This window comes from Gallus gallus, chromosome 1 (genome assembly GCF_016699485.2).
Source record: "Gallus gallus isolate bGalGal1 chromosome 1, bGalGal1.mat.broiler.GRCg7b, whole genome shotgun sequence".
NCBI lineage: Eukaryota > Metazoa > Chordata > Aves > Galliformes > Phasianidae > Gallus > Gallus gallus.
Window position 1 is genome coordinate 125,148,520 of NC_052532.1, and position 23,407 is coordinate 125,171,926.

General features: G+C 42.7%; 1 protein-coding gene and 1 long non-coding RNA gene across 2 annotated transcripts; one reads left to right on the forward strand and one right to left on the reverse strand.

Annotated features, from left to right (window-relative positions):
- Positions 1 to 418: 418 nt before the first annotated feature.
- CLDN34 (claudin 34) lies at positions 419 to 13,611 on the reverse strand. Its single transcript, XM_015273732.4, has 3 exons — positions 13,483 to 13,611; positions 10,565 to 10,874; positions 419 to 5,610 (listed from the first exon to the last, which is right to left on the reverse strand). The coding sequence occupies exons 2-3, from the start codon at positions 10,624 to 10,626 to the stop codon at positions 4,926 to 4,928; spliced, it is 747 nt and encodes a 248-aa protein (XP_015129218.2). The 5' UTR covers positions 10,627 to 10,874; positions 13,483 to 13,611; the 3' UTR covers positions 419 to 4,925.
- Positions 12,525 to 13,897, forward strand: LOC112531501. Its single transcript, XR_005845969.2, has 2 exons — positions 12,525 to 12,710; positions 13,441 to 13,897. It is a non-coding gene; the product is annotated as an uncharacterized LOC112531501 (long non-coding RNA).
- Positions 13,898 to 23,407: the final 9,510 nt, after the last annotated feature.

The following is a 23,407-nucleotide window of genomic DNA, read 5'->3' on the forward strand; positions in this document are numbered from 1 at the left end:
CTACTGGATATTACACGGTTCCTCCAAGAGTGTAAAGATGAGAAGCTGTTTCAATTTGCACTCCCAACATCTGCAAAAGTAAAACAATTCCAGTTCTACACATAGCTTTTGTCCACACCAGCTAATCTCAGGTACCTACCAGTATTTTGGCAACATTCAAAGCAGGATCTATTTTTTCACGTGCCACTTTATCCAGTAATGGATCTGCATATTCAGCTGCTGAAAAACATCTTGTATGTGCAGTAATCTTGGATGGTGTTGGACATAAAAGCCCACTTAAAATTTACGTGTTTCTTCAAAATATAATTGTGGGTGTTAACTTTGCACCTAGACTTTTCCATATATGTCCCAGGAGAAAAGCGTATTGTGACTTTGTGGGAACTGGAACTTAACAGTGCATACGATACTCCATTCCAAATTACAAGCCAGTATTTATCGCTGTTTATTGGTTTTGTAATTCTGAGATGAGATTGACTTACATTTTCTTGATTGGCATATGGTTGGTTTTGACAGTTATTGGCAGCTTCAAAGCACCATGGTAATTATTGAACAATCTCACCTTTCTTATGCAAGGGAAATAATAGAGTAGATTACATGAGAGAAGGGAATATGTTGCTTGAAAAATATGTATTTATTAGCTGATACTGGATCTGACCATACAGATATTGACAAGAATGAAAGGAATTCCCTTTCAGTTTTGAAAAAGGTGTATTTTCACAGAGAACATGTCTCTTCTGGGAGCCTTTAATTTAATGTACGTTGGTTTCCTATTTTAAGAAAACAATTTGCTGTTAAACGCTATGCCAGCTAGACTTACATTTTTTAAGCAAAAAACTCTTTGTCCTGAAGTATTTTAAGGTCCTAAAGAGCAGGAAATTGCCTGTGACATTTCAGTTTTTCCATTCTAAGGGAAAAACATTCCAAAGTCTAAAAATAGCTCTCCTGAAAAACACTCTTACTCGCGTTGTAATATACCATAAACCATGTGACAACAAAGACATTGCTTTCTGAGACTAGCATTGTTTTCAATAAACTAAGGAACCTAAAGTCAGCAATTATTTTCATGTAAAACTGCTGACTTGAATTGAAAAAATGTTTATTGATGTAACCCAAACAATTTGATGACCTACTTTCTGATACAATGTCTCTTTGTTCCTCTTTCTTACTTAACATTAACAAAAATGATATAGGTCAGAATTACACATTCACCTAGGGAGGAAATGCCAGTAGACATGTGCCATTGGCTTGTTTCACTATTAGGTGTTTTCAAGTTCTTTCAGTACTAAGTGTTTTTAGAGGAGTATTGAATGTATTCATACACATTTTGGTCTGTGGCCACAAATAAACAGGTACGGCTGACAGAAATAGAAATAAGATAACAAAACGCATCATGTGGTACAATAGCATCTGGAGCACGGCCTGCAGGTCAGAGATGGATGCCTTTTCATTATGCATGGATATCCAGCAGAATCGAAAGAGGGTTTTGGTATTCAGATAATTCTCCCAGCAGTGCGTTCAGGCATGTGAGCCAATCACAAGACACTTGTTTGCTGTCAACTCAGACAAATAAAGAAAGGCTGATTTACATGTAGGCTGAGGCCACTGTGGAGACATTCCTAGACAGGGTGGAACCCACAGAACGAGCAGAGCTGTCACTGGAGATGCAGCAGGTCCCAGTCTGCACTGAAGCTGGAGATGTAGCTTTGTGATATCCGTTCTGTGGTGAAATTTGCTTTAGCGGTTCTTAGCCTTATCTCCCTCCCTCGAGGCCCTGACTACTCACTCCTGGCTTTGTGCTGCAGCTCACTGCCTGTCCTCAGTTGTCCTACTATAAATGATGGCGGGGGCAGGCTGCAAAATAGCTTCCTAAAGTCATCGAGATTAAAAATAGCCTTTTGGAAAAGTTTTGCATTTTTTTGTTTTAAATCCTGATCATTTCGGCTGTCTGATTTTGCAGACATCCCTAAAATAGGTGTACGAGACCAAGTGAAATGGTAACAAATGGGACTACTGAAAGGTAAATGAGTTTTTTAAATTCTCTAAATGATGCATCATGAAGATTTGCACAGAGTGACTGTGCCTCCCCACTCACAAAGACAAAGCACAGGAAATTTACTTTCCTCCAGTTTGAAAATCTTAATGAACATAAACATCCACTAGAATTTAATGAATCATACAGCCCAGAGGGGTCAAGATTAGACAAGCTTGATCTCATTGTGACCAATAGGGGTTTTGCCTCTTCCTTATTTTCAGCTAAAATTTATTCTCTCCTACCTATTCTTCAGGGAATGACTGATTTTTAATGTTCCCTGGTATCTGACCATAGGCTACATGTTATTATATATCAAGGTATAATCTGGACCATGTAACCACTGATAGTCTCCTGCATTAGAAACCTTGGAAGTACAATGGGAAAGGACACAAAGAGCTCCACTAGACCATTCCTCTGCCCTGAGGCCTAACCATATCTATGCTGTGCATAGCAGTATTTATCTGAATTTATTTTTAGCAAAATGTAATTTTTAAAAGACATGTATCTTCTTAGGTAACCTATGTCGGTGTTTAACTAGGGATTTTCCTCAGCACCTCCTCTACATTTGACCCACAATGAGTGTTTTACAGTCTCAGATCAGGATGGACCAACAGGGGGAAACAGTTATGGGACACTGTTTGTTGCTTTGTCTTTGAGCTAAGAAGAGTAAATGTGGACACTACTCAGTCATTTAGTAAATATAGCTAATTAATATACTTTTCTGCATATATGTGAGCTCAGAAAAAGTTGTAGAATCAGTGATTTGCTGTTAAAGCTCAAGTTCCTTGTGAGGGATCATTGGTCTTGTATTCGTGCAGGGAAATGTTGGCATTGACACATGAATACATCTTATTTGCGTTACAACAGCAAAAAGATAATATCTGATATCATTGTAATCCCTGTGGGAAGAGAAAACAGTTCTGCTGATGTGCATGTTTAAAAAACATACCAATGTAGTACAGGGTGTACAATAGAAATCAAAGTAGAAACAATATTGAATAAACAAGCTATGAAAGCATGAGCTTTTACCGGTACACCACTTGAAAGTGCTTTGCAGCACTGCAAACAGTCCAAAGACAAACAACTGCACCTCATCAATTACAAATGATGAGATAGGCCACTGGTTCAGAAAAGAGAGAAGACCAGAGGGAATGAATGTGCTGTAGGGATTCTGTATAGGAAATCGGCAGAACAAAGACAAGACCATGTGGAAGATGCAGAAGAAACAGTGGAATGCTAGGAGAAAATGAGGTAGTAATAAAGTACTGCATTCCTTAGATCTATATACATATATAATGGTTTCGGTGGGGGTGACGCTTAAGCCAGAAGTGAGTAAGTAACAGCAATCTCAGTGGGACAAAAGGAGGCAATATTAACCAGGATCCTGGCAGAAAGCAAGCACAGGCAGCAGAGCTGATGACAGTTTGAGAACCTGGAGAGTTACCTTTCTCCCCGAAGGTGAGAAAAGGGGAGGTTTGCCAAACATTGTGTTGCTTTTCGTTCTTTGTCTCCAAAACTTGTCTCCAAAACTCCAAAAGGCAGCAGAAGTACTTGTTGGAAAATCCAGGATAGTTAAACCAGTACAATTAGATCTCTTAAATTCTTGTTACATTTCTTCGAAACTGTAATCACTTTTTGTAGAGCCTGTTTTCAGCAGGTCATCAATTTGTCAGCACTATCTATTCATTCCTACCATACAACCTCTTGATTTTTATTTTTATTTTATTTCCCTTATTGCTGCGTTTGGGGCATTTCCCCCCTCCTTCCTCTCTTCCTTTCTCGTTTTTCAGTGTCGCTGGCACAGGAAATGTCACTCAGATGGCAGATTCTTTTCACCTAATTTTATCTGGCTCAGGTAAAGTTGGGTTGTGTACACCTCTGTTAGCAACACAGTTATTAGCCATTACAATGAATTAAGAGAAGCAGATTTTTTGGGAGCATGTCATCTCCCAGCTACTCTAGGATCTATTTTAGATGTCTTTTTCTGTCTAGACTGTCTTTTTCTTCACACTGACTATAAACAAGGACTAAAGTGACTGGTTTAGGTACAGATGTCTGGGTCAGGTTAGATGAATCACACTTAGAAAGTCGGACTGAATATTCCCAGTTACTAAGAGCACTGATTTTGGCAGCAGTTTTGCAGTAACTTGTAGACACCGTTTCCATCTTTTGCAATACCTTTGGATTCAGGGAAGTATCTGATGAAGAAACATACCCTTGCAGACTTTTTGGCTCTGCACAGGTGAGGAACTAAGAGCGCACCTTGCCCGCAGGCAGACAAGTTGCAACACAAGATGCAAATAGCTTGAAAGAAAAACAGAAGCATAAAGAAACAGCTCTTTACGTGCCCTGGAGCAAGAGGAGAAACTGGCTAGATCTCTTTGTAAGACAATTCAGGACACACTCATTTGACGCGATCATGATGACACTTATATTGTTTGTACCAAAAGTCTCAACTTGCCGCAAAATATACTTTGCTACACATATTGTTTAATAATGGACAAAATGTTTTAGTACTAAGAAGGAAACAAGTTCACATTTCACATGTCATTCCATGACACGAACAGAACAATTAAATCAGAGTCAGCTCTTTGAACACAGTAAACATCTGGCACAAAAAAAAATAAGTTAATCAGTAGAGTTTGTGTATATATATGAGGAGGACAACTGATAAAGCTTAATAATTACCATTGCTGCTCAACAGCAGTGATCTCAAAGACAAACTCCTGGTCACACATGGCAATCAAGATGATAGTTCAGTCTTATAACAACATATGCTGGCTGCTGTAGACTAAAACGCTGTAGTTTCTTGTCTGAAGAACCACTTGTGCTGCTATCCTTATATTTTGACCATACTCTGAAAATGTATGGAGCGATTCGTCCCATCAGGATTTCACGTGTTTGTGGTTACAGGAAATCTGTAGGACAGAGAAAAGGTCCCGCTCAGCAGCAGCAGGATGGCAGCTATAATCCCAATGGGAATGGCAGCACCAGCTTCCTGTGCCACAGGACTGGAGGGCATGAGGTAGGAGGGAGGGAAGGCGATGCTCTGGTTATGAGTTACAGAATAGAAGTTATGGCTCACTGGAATCAGGACACACAGACCGGCACATACGTAGAAGCAGCCACCCACCAGGAAGAAACGGGTAATGGAAGTTTTACGACTGATTCCCATAGAAATGTTTCTCAGAGCATATATTGTGGCAGTCAGTCCCAGCAATCCCGTGACCATGGCGATCACCAGGAGACCCTGAGCAGCATAGATTTCGCCAGGGATGGAGGAGTCATAACCGCTGAATTTGTGGCAGAACTGCTCTTCATAGCCAGGCGAGACATGATTATAACTGATGAAGCAGACTTTCCAAATCCCCACCCAGGCAATGCCAGAGGAGATGATGGTGGTGTTGTCCACATGCCACACTCTCCACTCCACAAGTCCCATGGAAACGGTGCACAGAATCCAGCCTATTGTCCCCAGTGCAAAGGAAGCTAGCTGGAGGTGAGAGGTGGCGATCAGGGAGTTCATCGTGCAGGGGCCTGCTCTGCCATGGGCCTTGCCATGCAGCCAGAGCGGAGTGCTGGAAGGAAACACAGCATAGAACCAAGACAGTGTGACCAGGTGTACCCATCAGTGAAAGGCAAGACAGTGCATGTACGGAGTAGGCTGGCAGCCACCCCTCCCTAACTAGCGAAGTGATAAGCTCAGGGTAGACAAACAACACTTAGGCTTTGATTCTGTGTATTTCATTGCATCAGAAGGAGAAGAAAGGGTCTCCGTCTAGCTCCCATCACAATCTCTATTTTACAACCACAACAGGAAAATTCACATATTTTTCCAAGTTATTTTCTCTCTCTATTTAACTGCTATGTTCCACAAGCCCTCATATGCACTGTGTACAGTCAGTACCCCTGGAGTTTTGTCTTTGTTTGCTGACTCTGTAGTCTGATGTGAACTAAGGGTGCCTTTTATAATAAAAAAAAAATCTTAAATTTCCCACATCTTTCATACAGCTTTCTGAATAACTTCAGGAATGACTCATCAGCAGGGAACATCTGGCTTTGAATTCACTGTATAGACCTGAAGGTTGTAGAGATCTTCATATTCCATTAATCATCTGAAACACCTTTTCTCCTGTTACCATTGCACTCAAGACAGAACAATAGAATCATAGAATGGTTTGGGCTGGAAGGGACCTTTAAGATCATCTAGTTCCAACCCCCCTGCTATAGGCAGGAACACCTCTCACTAGACCAGGTTGCTCAAAGCCCCATCCAGCCTGGCCTTGAATGCTTCCAAGGAGGGGGCATCCACAACCTCTCTGGGCAACCTGTTCCAGCATCCCACCACCCTCACAGTAAAGAATTTCTTCCTAAAATCTAGTGTAAATCAACCCCCTTCCAGTTTAAGTCCACTTCTCCTTGTCCTGTCACTACATGCCGTTCTAAAAAGTCCCTCCTCAGCTTTCCTTGCAGCCCAGAAGGCCAACTGTATCCTTAGTTGCATCAAGAGAAGCACGACCAGCAGGCAGAATGAGGTGATTCTGCCCCTCTACTCTGCTCTCGTGAGACCCCACCTGTAGTACTGCATCCAGTTCTTGGGCCCCAAACAGAAGAAGGACATGGAGCTGTTGGACTGGGTCCAGAGGAGGGCCACAAAGATAATGAGAGGTCCCCTATGAGGACAGGCTGAGAGAGCTGGGGCTCTTTAGCCTTGAGGAGACTCCAGAGGCACCTCAGAAGGAGTACCTGAAGGGGGGCTACAGGAAAGCTGGTTAGGGACATTTTAGAATGGTAGATAGTGACAGGACAAGGCGAAATGGCTTTAAACTGGAAGAGGGTACATTTAGACTAGATATGAGGAAGAAATTATTTACTGTGAGGGTGGTGAGATATTGGAACAGGTTGCCCAGAGAGGTTGTGAGTGCCCTCCCTTTGGAAGCATTCAAGGCCAGGCTGCATGGGGCTTTGAGCAACCTGGTCTAGTGGGAGGTGTCCCTGCCTATAGCAGGGGGTTGGAACTAGATGATCTTAAAGGCCCCTTCCAACCCAAACCATTCTATGATTCTATGATTATTACAAATGTACATTTAATCCTTTCTGGTATGGAGAAATTTGCTCCAGAATATCCTCTTGTGTTTGTATCTACTTAAAACAAAACCAATTTATAAATGCTTTCTTAATCTGATATTTTATGTGCAGAATGATTATATATATATGCAAACAATGACAGCTATTAATAGCCATACAGTATTGTAGCTATCACATGAAGTTAGAAATGGCTTTTTTTTTTTCTGACACGTTTCCACATTAAAACAGTGTTGTTTCTGTAAGCATCAGTTGATCTTTCTTAGACAAGAAAAAAAAAAAGAGAGAACAATCAAAATATTTTTGTGTTTATTTCCTTCAACTTTTGCTTGAATCACTTGAACACAGAGAGCCCAATTCTGAATCAAATTAAAATACCCAGAGCCCATATTTCTGTAACACCGTTCTTAGGCACTATTAACACCCATTTAGTCAACTAATTGATATCAACTTCATAAAAGAAAGACAGTTGTGCTGTTCAGTGTCACTGAGAGTTGTTAGGTGTACGGTGTCAAAATATATCTTTATGGGTTGAATTTGTCCACCTTTCTTCTCACAGAATTAAATTAATTAGATGACTGTATCCATTACTGAGCCCTCTACATGCTACATTACTTAAATGGTGTCAATAATTATATTTTAAAACTGAAAAATAGGAGAAGTTCTTATTTTTTTTTCCCCTGTGAGATTCAGCAAAAATACAGAACAAAAAACCACTTAGGATAAACGAATCCAGTGCTTACACAAAAAGTCTAACAACAGTGGAAATTAACCAGATAACAAAGTTGGAAGTCTCGTGCTTAGATGAGGCACAAATGTCTAGAAACACATAAAATTACTTATTGTGGCATCATATGTGGGAAATGGTTCATTTCTGGCTCCTCTCTCTACCTGCTCACTGGATCTCATCTGATCTAACGCAGTAGTGCTGACTTAAAGAAAAATCTGGATGGAAAAGAAGTACTTTGGAGATCAGTGGTGGAGCTGAATTACAATTATTGTACTTGGCTCTTTTGAAAAAGTGAACAGAAGCCCATACTCATGACTACTCATATTGGGACTCGGCAAGAATATAATGAATGAAATGTTGAGATTGGCAAGGAAGTTGCTTGCCATACAAAAACATATTAGAATCAAAACAGTGATCTGTTTTCTGCTTCCTGACTCTATTGCTGAGAATATTAACATAAATTCTGTAGGTTTTGCTGCTATCTTAAAATTGGAATGGGTATGCATCACTTGCCAGAAGGATTGATTTAAGGGCAGGCTTTGGATAAGTCCGTATTTAGTATCAAATTTCTCACATAAATCAGGAGCCTGTGCACTGCCTTAGAAGGCATTTCCAAGCTTATCTTTCAATACAGATTTAATATTTTATGTTTGTCGGATCACTCAGCGCTTTGCCTGCAGGTCTGGCACACGGCATTTACGTGACCCATCCAGCACATTCCTCTGGGCTTCATCGTGCACGTCCCATGGGAAAAAGCATTAGGGAAAGCCACTCACACCCAGCAAACCCTGTTTCCTAGAGCCTTCATGGCATTTCCGAAACCACAGAGCATGGGCAAAGCAGCCATTTCACTCCCAGGTACCAATGAAGCCAGGAGCAATCTGCAGAGGGCATCCCCATCTCCTTTGGGATGGGAGAACCTGCTGCTAACTCGATATTCTAATTAAACAGATTTTTAGTTATACCTCTTGGACCCCTGTGCAAAGGTTCTTTCTTGACCTGTGAGATGAAAACTTGAACGTCCAGCCTCTGCGTGCTTACAGCTGTAGTGGAAAGTTCAAAGCACAAATCACTGGGCAGCCTGCAATAGCACCGACAGCAATGGCATCATCTATTGTTCGATTTTGTGCTTCAGTAAGGACAGAAATATCTGGAGTTAATTTAATTAGCATAGTAAGATTACCTAAATGATCTGAATAACACAATGATGTAATGTGATGGCTATAGGAAATCTCCTAAGGCAAATGAACTCATATTCAGTCAGCTACAAGAGGTCTTCTGAGCCATTAGCTGCTTTCCTGGTGGACAATTCTTGGCTGAGAAGCTCACCCAAAGATGCAGATTTCAGCAATCAGAGGTTACGTGGCAAATACCTCATGAGAAGGTCAGCCACAAAGCCAGTGGGGCAGGAGGAGGCAGCGAGGCCCACATAGTATGTGTGCCAGAAGACACAAGGCCTGACCGAAAATGTTTTCCCCCAAAGAAGCAAGAGGGCTGTGTTAAGAGGGGGCTACAGTTCCACCTTTGGTGTTTCTTGGTCACATCAACAGAATCATTCCAAATATCTGCAGCACTTCTAGGGACATTTCTTTTCAAAGTCTGGACACAATAGCCAAAAAAGGAGAGCAGCTTCCACAGGCTCATAGAATCGTAGAATCACTTGGGCTGAAAAGGACCTCAAAGATCATCTGGTTTCAACCCCCCTGCCATGTGCAGGGTCACCAACCATTAGACAAGGCTGTCCATCCAGCCTGGCCTTGAATGCCTCCAGAGACGGAGCATCCACAACCTCCTTGAGCAACCTGTTCCAGTGCGTCACCACCCTCTGAGTGAAAAACTTCTTCCTCATATCTAACCTAAACCTCCCCTGTCTCAGTTTAAAACCATTCCCCCTTGTCAGCCATTCCCCCTCCTGTTTATACGCTCCCTTCAAGTACTGGAAGGCCACAATGAGGTCACCCCAGAGCCTCCTCTCTCCAAGCTGAACAAGCCCAGTTCCCTCAACCTTTCTTCGTAGGAGAGGTGCTCCAGCCCTCTGATCATCTTAGTGGCCCTCCTCTGGACTCATTCCAAGAGCTCTGCATCTTTCTTGTGCTGAGGGCCCCAGGCCTGGATGCAGTACTCCAGATGGGGCCTCACAAGAGCCGAGTAGAGGGGCACAATCACCTCCCTCTCTCTTCTGGCCACCCCTTTTTTAATGCAGCCCAGGATATAGTTGGCTCCTCCTCTCACAATTCCCTGTTATCACTTGTGATCTTAACTACATCTTTAGTTTCTTTTCTTTGGAAGGGATTTCCTTCATGGATATATTTTTAACCAAATGCCCCACTCTATTAAAATGGAAACTTGATAGTGTTCAAGGGAAATTTGCACAAAGACAGAAGTTAATAAAACATGGTACGTGCTAGTGAGTTAATCTGCATGTAAAATCTTGAAGGATCCTTTCTGTTTTACTGTGGATTTTCATTTATATCAATCAGTGCAAGTGAGCAGCTGTTAAAGAAGTGTGCGGAGCTATTGCTCATGTATTTCAGGGACAAGATGACATATGGCCTACCCCTCCTCCTTACAAGGATCAGATGAGGATGCCTGGAGCTATGGTGACTTTCTTGCAGCCACAGGCTTGCTTCTAGGAGAAAAAATGGAAGTAAGCTGTTCTCTCAACTACCACATGGCTACGTGGCGATTTGGGGGGGTCACCAGTACTTCAGGCTTACCTTTGAAAAGAATAAAATGAAATGCTACCATCTGAGAGATAAAGATCATTTCTTGGTCCCATCTCTTGATGTTTGCAGGAAAAAATGGAGCTGCATTTCAGATTTTGTCAACACTTCTACTTCCAGTAGCCAGTAACACTGACAGAGGCAGTGGCTGTGTTAACAGTTCTCAGAGCTGTGAAACACATTTCACCTCTGGAACTAATACTAGGCCCCATGTAAACCATTTTTCCATTTTAAATTACCTTCAGCAATTTGTATGCATCAGGGTTTCAGGTCTGCTTTCCAAAAATTAACATGTCTTAATGTTCTGAAAAAAAAGAAAAAAAAAAAGAATTAAAACCCTCTAGGTGAATGAGGAAGCTAAAAAGAAAGACACCAGCTAGCATGCTTTCTGAATTAGTTCACTTAAATGTAAGCGGGCCTTTCAGGTTACTGGGTCTCAGACTCCCTCCCAGAGTGAGCTCCTGTGCCAGGGGCTCAAGTTGTAGTGTGGCATAAGAGAGTGCTCCCAACCACGCAGTCATCTACAAGCTTGAAAAATGGGCCCACATGAACCTGAGGAGGTTCAGTAGGGCCAAGTGCAAGGTGCTGCACCTGGGCTGGGGCAATCCTAGAAACACGTGCAGACTGAGAGAAGAACTCATTGAGAGCAGCCCAGAAGAGAAGCATTTGGGAGTTCTCTGGACATGAGCCAGCAGCGTGCGCTTGCAGCCCTGTATTCTGGGCTGCGTCAAAAGAAGGGTGGCCAGCAGGGAGAGGGAGGTGATTGTCCCCCTCTGCTCTGCCCTTGTGAGGCTCCATCTGGAGTACTGCGTCCAGGCCTGGGGCCCCCAGTACAGGAAGGATGCAGAGCAGTTGGAGTGAGTTGAGAGGAGGGACATGAAGGTGATCAGAGGACTGGAGCGCCTCTCCTATGAAGAAAGCTGAGAGAGCTGAGCTCATTTAGTTTGGAGATGAGAAGGCTCTGAGAAGACATAAATGTGGTGTTTCAGTACTTGAGGGGAGCTTATAAGCAGGAAGGAGACTGACTTTTTACATGAGCAGATGGTGATGGGACAAGGGGGAACAGTTTTAAGGGAGATTTAGGTTATAGGAGGAATTTTTTTTACTCAGGGGGCAATTAGGCGCTGGCACAGCTGCCCAGAGAAGCTGTGCTGCCCCATCCATGGAGGCCATCAAGGCCAGGCTGGATGGGGCCCTGGGCAGCCTGAGCTGGTGGGGGGCAGCCATGCCCACGGCAGGGGTTGGGGCTGGGTGGGCTGTGAAGTCCCTTCCAACCCAAAGCATGCTATGATTCTAGGATTCCATGATTCCACACAGCCCCTTCCTCTCTTATGTTCACATCCAGTGTTATCAACTTAATTGCTCCCCCCTCTTTGTCTTTCAAACTAAACAAACCAAAGCAGCCTGCGCATTTGTTCCACCAAGGAAGAATACAGTGAAATTGAGCTGTGTAAAAGCTCTTTGCCCATTTTGGGAACAGATTTTGTTTGGTTTGCTTTGATGCCAGAATGAAGTGAAACCGATAATTTCTGAATATTGCACAATGATTTTTCAGGCCCTACTTTACTTTCCTGAGAATTGAGGCCATCCTTAAGAATTGAGCCATTCTTAAGCTGAAAATCAAACTGAGGAAACATTGCAGGCTTGCATAGAGTGTGATGGCAGTAGGTTTGAACCAGGACACCTCCTTATCATAGGTTTTACTATGATTTACATAGATTTTACTGGATTGTTTCACCTTTGCCTTGAGGCTCGAATGGAGCCAATTAAAGCCTTAGTAGAACAGCAGAATCTGCTCAGAATTACAACTGCTGGAAAAACAGGACAGCTCCACTGGCTACGTTGAGACGGCATCCTCCTGGGAAGCTTCATGGAGAAGAGGGAAACCCACGGGCCTATCCGGCACAAAGCAAACACAGCTACGCCATCGGGAGGCAGCCACGGCCAGGCCCCAGGAGCTCACAGAGCAGGAAGAGCAGGGCACTGAGCACGGGCTGAGGGCACGGGAAGAAGTTTCTTAGAGGAGTCAGCATCCAGCCAAAGGAACTGTACCAGATGCTGTCTGTGGGAGAAGTGAAGAATACTGGCAACGTCCCGAGCATCAGCCTGGGACACACTGCACGGCGCACGGTCAGGAGTGGTAAGCACTCCCTGTACCTCATAAGGAACTGCCAGCAAAGGGGGAACTGGGGAGCACACGGCACTCAGACAGCAACTCGAGATTCTCTTTGTAGGCAGAGGGTGGGTGGTTGAATGGAGAGCCTTCCAAAAGGGTGGGAGACAATCCTTGTTCCTTTGTAAATACTAGCACAGCTAGGATAAAGTACACTAACAACTGTAACAACAGAAGAGCAAAGTAAGATCTTTACTTTGCCATCTGCTGCTGAACAGCCTCGCTTTAGGAGTTCTGCTGCAGCTGTAACCACCTTGACGAGAAAGTGCCCGATAAACTCTTCCGATACAAAATATGCACAAGGTTATTTTTTCCAGCTCGTGTAAGGGGGAATTCATTTACTTTATTTATTTTTTTAATGTTTCAAGCAAATATTTTAGCTGTAGATGTTGCCAGGCACCGCATGCATTTTGAAATTAACATTCAAATCCCACTTCTGTGAAGTTTTATAGCCAAGATGCAGCTTTATTGGCCTATACAGGGCAAGGCTTACTGACCAAATCCTTTGCTCAATCCACGTCTTGCAGCAAAAAGGAAGTAGAAAAAAACAACAGCAGAGCAATTAAGAAGGTCTCTTCCTAGCAATATCCCCATGATTTAATGCTCAAAAATCTAATTCTTCAATTCTCAGTTGGGAAAACATTCTTTATAGGAAACAAATAAATATTTAAATATCTCCCCATCTGTTCTTCATCAGCACTTCATAAAATAAGTCGTATGAAAAGCAAAGCAGACTTACTTCTGTGGGGCTGAGCGTTGTCCAAGGCTTTGAAGCAGTGTCAGCTGGATGCAGCAAGTTCCAGGAGAGAGGTGAAAATGAATGCCCCTGCAAATCTTGTGCTACTAAACAGGTACCTCGCAGTTCCTTGTCACTCTCCCACTAAGTCAATAAAGATGGAAGAAGTCAGTTAATCATTAACATATTATAAAAATATGTAAGCTTTACCATATGCCATCATTTCTAATTGCTGTGAAACACTACCTAAGTATATAAGAAACTCTCATGTGAAACTCACTTTTCTGTAAGACACTCTTTCAGAAAAACTGCCCTTGTGACCACATGATTTTCCAGTCCACCACGGTGCCCCTGGCCTGACAGCCTGAAGGACACGGAATCTTCGTTTGAAAGGGAATAAAGTGATTTCATAACCCTTTCTTCTTTGTTAGAGTTTTCTTCTGTATTTATACAGGTAATGAAATCAGCGCAGCTCTGCAGCAGGGAGAAATGTAGGGGAGAAGGAGGTTTCTCAAGGATAAACTCGAGTGGAATGGCTCTCTTGTTGGGTTGTGGTTGACAGTACGCATACTTCAATGCAATTAGTGCCATACTTGGTATCCTTATTAATTTATTTCTTTCATTTAATTTATATTTTTGTCTCGCTTTGTGGCTTTCCCATGAATGTAAATGTTTCTCCTTACAAACGGTAGGAGAGCTCTCATCTCCCTTCTGGTTTCTTCTCTTCAAAATCTAGGATAAATTATGCTCATCTCTAAAAGACACACTGGTTCCTGCAGAGGGAAGGAAGTTCCAGGGCTGGGATTGAGAGATGAGGAAGTTTATTTCACAGAAATATACTGAAAAGGGAAATCCTCCTTGAAAATCTCTCCTCACCTGTAATCAGCACCATGACTGTTCTTTACCACCACTGAAGAAGGCTGCAAAGTGGCATTAAGCTGTATCCTTCAGTTCTCCACACCACCTTTAATCCAGTTCCTGCAGTATCTTCCAGCTGACGATGATTCACTGGTTCTGGTGCAGGTAACAGCTTGGCTCTACAGGCCGTGGCTCTTCTGCAGCGCGTGGGGATGGCTGTCTCCTGTAGAAGGCAGCCAGATGGAGGTGTTCCATCACTGCTGGCTGTGCATGTCAAATGCTCCAACACATTGAGCCTCTAATGGGCTTGCTGTTGTGCATTAGACTTGAGTACAGCTTTTTTTGACATTATGATGGGTCTGTTGATATGGAAGGACAGCATCCTTGGGCATTACGCAGCTGGGAGACAGGTTCTTTTTTCTTCGATTTAATAATGGTGTGAGACAAAACCTGCAGGCAAACCTAAACCGATTTTGTGTGTGAAGATACTGCACAGAGGCTGTATGCCTAAGCAGGCTATCAAAGCAGCAACAGAACAACTCCTCGTTGCTGTTCAAATCTGTATCTCTGACCTAGTTCTTCCCAGTCCCAAAAGACCACTGTGGTATTTAAAGATTAAACTCTACGTAAAAAAAAAAAAAACAACAACAACAAATAAAAATAAAAATTGTGATGTGTTTGTCAACCGACATCAGTGCAGTGAAGTGTAAATCAACTGGAAGCCTATAGCCCTTTGATAATACAGCCAGCAAAAAAAAAAGCCTCATCACATTAGTGAAAAATATAATGCCCAGAAAACAGAATGGAAGCAGCAAATGAGAGTGTGAAATCTCTTTTCTCATACACGATTGTGACTTCTGTAGATGTTCGTTTTTAGAGTAATAGTGGCAAATTGTTGGGAAGTAGGTGAAAATTACATAAAGTTTCTGACTGCCTTATTTGAAGGAACACATTTTACACATCACATTTTATTGTTCTTTAAACACCAAAGGTTAATGCTTTTTCGAGCAGGAAGCATTTGCTCTCTTCCTCCTTTGGCCAAAGTGCACTGAAATCATTGAGAACGGTTTTGCCGACTTCAAAGACCTTTAGATCAGGCCCAGTCCCTTCTGTGGTTTACAGTTTCATTGCTAAATACCACAGAACAGGAAATATTTGTTTTAAGTTATTTTTCCTTTCGTTTGCCACACTGAAAGAAAACAGCCAGAAACCAAGATGCTTTGCAAGATACATTGCTGAGCAAATGGTCCCAGATAAGCAGCAGGCAGACCCTGTGGACCACTCAGAAATCCAGGCACAAGTATTTTCTTTTGTTTCAAGCCTTTTGCTTCAAGACAAAGGTTACTTCTCCCAGGAAACCCAGCTGTCTTCCTGCATGCCAGCAGGTGATGGGTGAATTGGGGATTAGGGTTGTTGCATCCTCACTCTTTGTCTGCAGATCATCAGACAAACTTCTCTCCAAACCCAATGCTGCACCTGAAGACAGGCACAACTTGATGAAGAATATTTGCCCGTCTGACTGTATACCTTTATAGCCAAACTAAACTGCTCCTTGAAGCCAGAGAAATTCAGAGATGAGTCAACTTTGTCAAATGACACCTGTGACAAAGTGCTTCCTAGCCCAGACGTAGCAGATTATCTGCCCACTTTGTGCAGGCCTCCTCAAGCCCAGATTGCTAACATACTGTCAACAGTACATTAAATAACACTGATAGGTACAGAAAGGTGAGGTTTTACATGATCATAGAGTGCACAATCCCCTTGCAGAAAGCATTACCCTTCTGTTGAGGCCTACACTGTAAACAATCCTCTGGACACCTCTATAGTTGCTGGATATTTGCGAGCTGTTGCAATAATAAATATCCAAGAGTAAGACGGGCTTCTGAAAGGTTTAAAAGCCCTGACACTTCACTGTGCGTGCCTTAGGAGTGGGGAAAAAAGCAGCAGGAGAGCAGGCTGGGAGCCCTCAAGGAGGGCAGGCCACTCCCTGTCGTTGCAGCGAGGTGGAGATGGCCACCAGTGGTGGGATGGATGGGCACAGCAAGATCCTCCTGTGTTCCTAAACATGACTCTGGGCCTGGGTACTCTTTTTTGGCACGGCAAAGGTTGTTGGGCTTGGCTTTTGCTCCCTGCCAGTTTATTACTGTGACTCTGCCCTGCCAAGCCCAGCTAAGGCTGGGAGTATGCAGTGGTCAGAGCTTGCCCAAGGCTTGCCTCTAAAGAGAGGGACCTGCTGCCATGCTCAGTGCGCAAATTACACAGTATCATGTACTCCTCACCACCCCAAACCATACTCACCCTGTTATCTGGTGGTAGCAGGTGCTGCTTTCTTTGATGGGATTGATCCCATCAGCTGGGAGGTTCTCTGGCTCCAGGACACAAGGATGGTCAAAAAAAGAATGATTAAAACCTTCATCTGCACATACAGGAGGACTGAAGCTCTCTCTCAGTACTGGTTTCAGATGTAGCTCCTATCACGTCATTGCGTTTTGGAGGCTTTGGTTTCTCTTTAGAGAATCATAGAATGGCCTGGGTTGAAAAGGACTTCAAAGATCATGTAGTTTCACCCCCCTGCTATTTGCAGGGTCGCCAACCACCAGACCAGGCTGCCCAGAGCCACATCCAGCCTGGCCTTGAATGCCTCCAGGGATGGGGCATCCGCAACCTCCTTGGGCAACATGTTCCAGTGCGTCACTACCCTTAATGCTCAATACCTACTATCCTCTGTTCCTTCTGTTTCTGACTTTCTGACCAACATTCTAGTGTAACACTCCATCAGATTCTGATATTAATTGAGGCATTAAAAAACATTACATATGTTTTCAGTCCTAGCAAGAGATATTCTATTATTATTATTATTATTCAACGATAATCTTAGGCACTGGAAGCTGAGAAGCCCGTACTTCAACATGTCCTGACTTCCTTCCTTCCAAACAAACCTGCACAGCACTGATACTCGCACCAATGGCTGAATATTTGTTAATGGTTACCCAACTGTGTCAGACACCTTTCATTCACCATTGCTGCTACCTTAGGGTCCTCATAGTGACACAGAGCAACTCTTTTTTGTCCTCAGCTTCTCCTGGATTGCCCCTATAGATGAGACAGAAGACTTGCAGGAATTTCCACGGGGCTCAGTTTTTGGAAGCAAAATTCACGTGCCAATTATGGACTGAATAATTTTGAGAGGTGTGACTTTGCTGTAATCACAACTCAACAAGGGGCTGATTAAAAACAACAGATATTTTCTTCGTCTTGAGGGGAAATTGGTGCTTTTTCTTTCTGGAGATGCAGAACACAAAAGCTCGCACGCACAAAATGAAGGGCTTCTAAAATTAGCTATGCTCCTGTGGTTTGGGCAGTTTTCTGCTTATTCACAGATACAAAAAAGTAGGTCATTGAAAGCTAACAAAGACATTTTCCTCAGACTTGTTGACATGTCAGAGCCAGTGGAGAAGACCACCTGATGAGAGGAGGAGATCAACATGTCACACTCAGTTTTCACTCTGCCCTGGCTGCGTTTCTGTGCTGTGAAAGCACTGCAGTGCCAAAACACCAGGCTTTTTTCCCTTCATTGGAACTGACTTTGCAGCTTGTTCTTATCAGTCATTACAAGTCACAAGGAAATCAGATTCCAATAAATTTCCATTAATGGGAACACGGGCGAGATATCAATACAAACCTTTACCTGGTAATGTATGGCACTTTAAAGCTTTGAAGTGCAGCTTCCTGCTTAAATAATAGGGCACTGTTAAAGCACAGCTCTAGGAGAACAACTGGTGATTCACGATTCATTAGCTGAAACTGAACCTGATCATTTGAAGCACTGGAACAGGTTGCCCAAGGAGGCTGTGGATGCCCCATCCCTGGAGGCATTTGAGGCCAGGCTGGATGTGGCTCTGGGCAGCCTGGTCTGATGGTTGGCGACCCTGCACGTAGCAGGGGGTTGAAACTACATGATCATTGTGGTCCTTTTCAACCCAGGCCGTTCCATGATTCTATGATTCATCCTCTGGTTATGACGCTGGCTATGAGAAGATCCTCCCAATCTTTACTGATATCATAAAAGTTTTTTCCTGCCTTTACGTGCCCCAGTTACCATCATAGCTGCACAAGGATGATGAATGACTGTGATCTTTCAACTGCCCAGTTTCTGTAGTTGCATGTGTGAAGGTGGTCTGTAATGGAAGAAAAAAGATGGTCTCACCAAAACATGCTGCCCAGAGCACTTCAGCGTCACCTGAAAGCTGAGGGCTCACAGACTCCCACTGTTTACCTTACCTGTTACTCTATGAAAGCTACGTGTCGTAATCAGCTCTGCTCTTGTAAGACCCCAGCTATAAAACCGTTGGCAGTATAGATATTCACCAAAGTAGTCACACGTTGGTATGTGACCACGCAAAATAAGAACTTCCAACGTGAATGGTGGATTTATGATGTCTGTAAATTTTTTATTCCAAGTTTCCTGACTTCCAAAGACTTAAAATCTGACCTTCATGCCGCATCATTCCTTGCATTTCCTGACACCACTACTGTATTCCTGACAAGCTTGCACATTTGCACCTAGTTTTTTTTTCACGCTCTGATTTGAGCTGAGTGGCTCTTGCTATGACTTTCTCTGCAAAGGAGTTTCCTCTCGTATGTGATGCTGCATGACACGTACACTTTACATCTCAGCTTTGATCAATGAATGCTCCTTGGTGTTATTATAACATAGACTCTTTCTAATAACCTAAATGAGTCTTTTCTCATGTTTTCCATGTATCTTCATGTTGGATGTGAGTAACGGAATTAAATACAACATATTAGGAAATTTTCACTAGTACTGTATGGCAGGATATTACCTTCCTAATGATCCTGTTCCCTTCCAAGGTACTATTTCAGCATTTCTACTAGAGCATAGAGTTCATATTAGCCGACAACTCACTGTGATCCCATGCAGTTCATTAAGTTCTTGCTTTTGGGTGTAATTCTGTCACCCCATCCATGCAATATCTGCTATTTACTGCTTGACTAATTGCCTTACATGCAGCCATACGGAAGTGCAATTTGCTTTAATGCACCCAAACAACAACCTTGCCCTCTTCAACTTTCCTCTTATTCATTTGCCACACATGGCGATACTGTTCTGCCTCTTTTGTAATCACTTATTTGGTGGTGGAACCGCCCATTGAATAAAAATGCTGGTCTGAAGAATTCCACCATTGCAAAACCAGTGTGACGATAGACTCTACCAACCTTAGGTTGTGGTTTTTTTCCACCTTGCAGTAAAAATAGGAGAAAAGGCTGTTTTGTTTAGCTCTCTAAGTATAAGTATATACAAAGATGCAGAGAGTATTCAGAAAACAATGTAAAATAAGATTCCCTAGATCTCAGACCCTGGGGTACATAGTCTGTATTCACACCAAAAGGGTTCAGTGCGTAGAGGCATTTGACATATGGACCTGCAATTAACACTGTGCACCACAGCAGCTGGGCTTTCAGCTCTGACACTAGAATTTAATGGTCAGCTTGGCACCTAAAGTAGGGATTAATCCCATTTTTTATTTATTTCAATGCCTAAATTAGGAGCTTTGTCTTGCTTGTTCAGAGCCTGAAGTTTGGAGGGTAGTTAGGGCAATCAGGCAGATTTTGAGGATCCTTCTCCCTAGACTATTTCTGTTTTTTAATTCACCAATTGCCTATCGTGAACTATGCAAGTGGTCTGGACACTCAGGATCCTCCTCTCTCTATCGATTTCCAAGTGCTCAGGCTGAATATGTTGGCCTTTGCTTTGCTTTGCTCCTGGACTGCTTTTTGGGCATGCAGCTTAAGCAGGAATTGGATATTGCTCTGCCCTCCAGCAGAGGCCTAATGATAAAGTAAGCTCTTAATAGGTGGCAATTGTGCAAGCAAAATCCCAGAGAAAAGCCTGGCTGCTCACTTGGTAAGCGATCTATTTAGTGGCAATAGATAAGACGGAAGATGTGCATCACACAGTGCAGGTGGTTTAAGTACCTTGCATGCTTATCAAACAGGGCTGCTTAGAGAATTTAGGATAGACTGAAAGAAAGGATGACTTCTTCCTCAGTGGTGAGTGCCTGTCAGGGCCAGAGCTGTGCCAGTGCCTCTGGAGTCAAGAAAGGGTGCTCCTGAACAACAGCGCAAGGGTGTCCTCCAGACATGCCTGAGGCAATGTAGAATTCTTCTGAGCTCTTCTCCATCCATTTACATTTCAGTGATGCTCTGAGGATTTCTTCCACAACAGCAATGAGAAATGCCTGCTGTACCAAACAGGAACAATGGGGCTTTTCTGTCTCACATGTGGAGAAAGAGGCAAGCAGGAAATAAACAGCCTGACACACTTTCATGTTTGTTTAGTTTCTCTCCCTTTGGAGTACCTACCCTGTTTTCTTGGTTTTCACTTCCTTCAGATCCATATCATCCTGTTATTAATAAAAAGCATTTGACCTGTTCTACTCCTTTCAGATTGGCTTTGGTCAGCTTGATCACCTCAGTCCCATTTCCCTTTTTATCTGTGGAGGAACTACACCTGAATGTGAAAGCTGCTGCAGTTGTAATCCTTGGGAGTGGCTGTGAATGTCCACACAAATCACGCTTTTATATTTGGACACTGAGATAAATAATCTTATCTTCCATTGCTTATTATTTATTCTACATTCTGGATTCCTATTTAGTAAAGACACAAGCTCAATTTATCAGTCAGCTTTTTGAGCCCTATTACAGAGGTTACTTGGAGTAAGTAAGGCCTAGTTAACATAGTTGCAACTTAGCATATACTTAAGAGATGCCATTCTTTCACTAACTCCATGGAAATACATAAGCAAGGATCTCAAATTCTTGAGTATTCTCACCTGTGACATGCAGTACAGAGATTCCACCTAAGCTACCATTTTGCTAGGAATTGCTATTACCAAAAGGAATGATTCTTCTATATCTTCCAACACTGTCAATCTTTGGAGCTACTCTCACAGAACTCTTTGCTTTAAACGCTCTCCTTTGTCAGGACAGGCAGTCACAACTAGCAAATAAGAACATTTCAACAGAGGTAGATGTGTGGTAGGAATCTGACCGTTCCTTAATGGTGCCGGCATATTTTAGGCTATGGACTCACACCTTGTGAGCAGGAAGTGCATAGCATTCTTTGTTCTGCTTCATCCCAGGAAAGAATGTCAGAAAGCACTGCATTACTAGTCCACATTCCCAGTATCCCATCCATAGGAGCAACCAGCATGAGAAAGCTTTGCCGGAAGCAGCAGAAACAATGGATAACAATAATTAGTGGCTCAGTTTGCCTTTAACCTCATCAACGAGCAGCTTATTGTAACCGGAAACAAATTAAGAGAAAATGAGAATTAGATTCATAGCAGTAGTTACCTCTAAAACCGGTGCGTCTGGCAGGAGTGAACAGCACAGCCCAGCATCAAGGCCATCTCCAGTCTTAGGAGACCGCCTCCAAGACAGAGGTATCAACGCACCTAAAAACAAAACGGTTGTTGAGAGTTTTTAAAATAGGAGTAAATAAAATGCACTTTACTAGAGACGTCCTCAGGAAAGACTCAACTCTCAGCTGAAGATAAACAACAGCTGCATGAAGTACGTGCCCCACAAGGTTACAAGTGAGAACAAGGTCCTGAACAATAGCCCATCTTGGAAAGACGACGCTTACTCTGCTTGTAGGTGCTATGGCAGCCTGGGAGAGAAACCTTATGCTATTTGAACTACATTGAATGTATTTCCATTCAAATTTTCTCCTGAGATACATTAAATTAACCTACTTTAAACAGAATAGTGTTATTCATAGAAAAAAAAATAACAAAACAGGACGTAGGGAGAATGAAACCCAGGATCTTAGAGGTGATACTTAAAACCACAAGGGTAATATAACTTATTGCTTGTGGATCATTATAATTAGTTAAGTTATAGACTAGAACTGTGGTAAGTGAATGCGATGACCTATTTACTACTGCTGACATCACTGACAACATGCAGTCTAGTCCTTTTAAGCTGTAATTATCTTCATTTTTTAATAACATCTACTGTCTGCGTAGGCTCTGTCCAAGTAAGCGGGAAAACAATTTGTACTATAAAACCCCACAACTGAGAAACCTTAATGAGAACAAATCTATGAACTTTTGCAATAAAGGACTGATCACCATTAAATGCGTAAAGTTTTACTGCACACCCACTGCAAGGCTTTGCTTCTGGACTGCCAGGAGATTACTTAAGCTGTAGAAACAGACAAGTACTCCAAAGTTGATCAGCAGAGCTTCATTAGGTAAAGACTACAGTGAAAAGGTGGCACCTTTGAAATCCGAGGGTCTCAAATACCCTAACACATAAAATAAAGAGCCTGATTTCAGTTAATGAGCCATACTTTTTTCCCCAGCCTATAGCAGTACACAAAGCTAGACCTGCCTGTAGCTGTAATGCTGTATTAGACCAGGTGACCTGGAAGCAGATCCCCTGGAAGGGGATATGTGTACTTGCACAGGGAGAGAAGAATGATGTGTAAAAGCACCATCAGAGATTTAGAAAAATCCCACAAACACCCATGTATTTTACCTTCCTTAACTTCCTTTTCCCACATAGTTCCTACAACGAAGATCTTCACGGACAGTTCACATCCATGACGATTTATTAAGCCAAAATGTGTTATCTGTGGTCTACAGATTTGCGTACACTTCTTTTTGTTTCCCAATAAGAAGAAATTAAAAGTTGCCATGGAAGCCCGTTACAGATGAAGAGCTCACAGTCATCTTGTAAAAAATTTTGAGAGCAACCAACTCCAAATACTTCCACACAATGTATCATTCTAAATGCAGGATGAAGGTGAAACTGAAACTGCAATCACCTAAGCAGAAAAATCTGAATGCCCCGAATATCTGGTACTTGTACAGGGGACTTGAGAATGGTCAATTAACCTATGTGTTAAACAGTCTGTGAAGAGAAAGCAAACTGGCCTTTAAAAGCTATAAGCACTGTTGAAACGCACCACGAAATGGTTAGCATCACACAGCAAAACAGCAGGCTTTCACAGTTACAACCGCACACACACAGAGTATGTCCG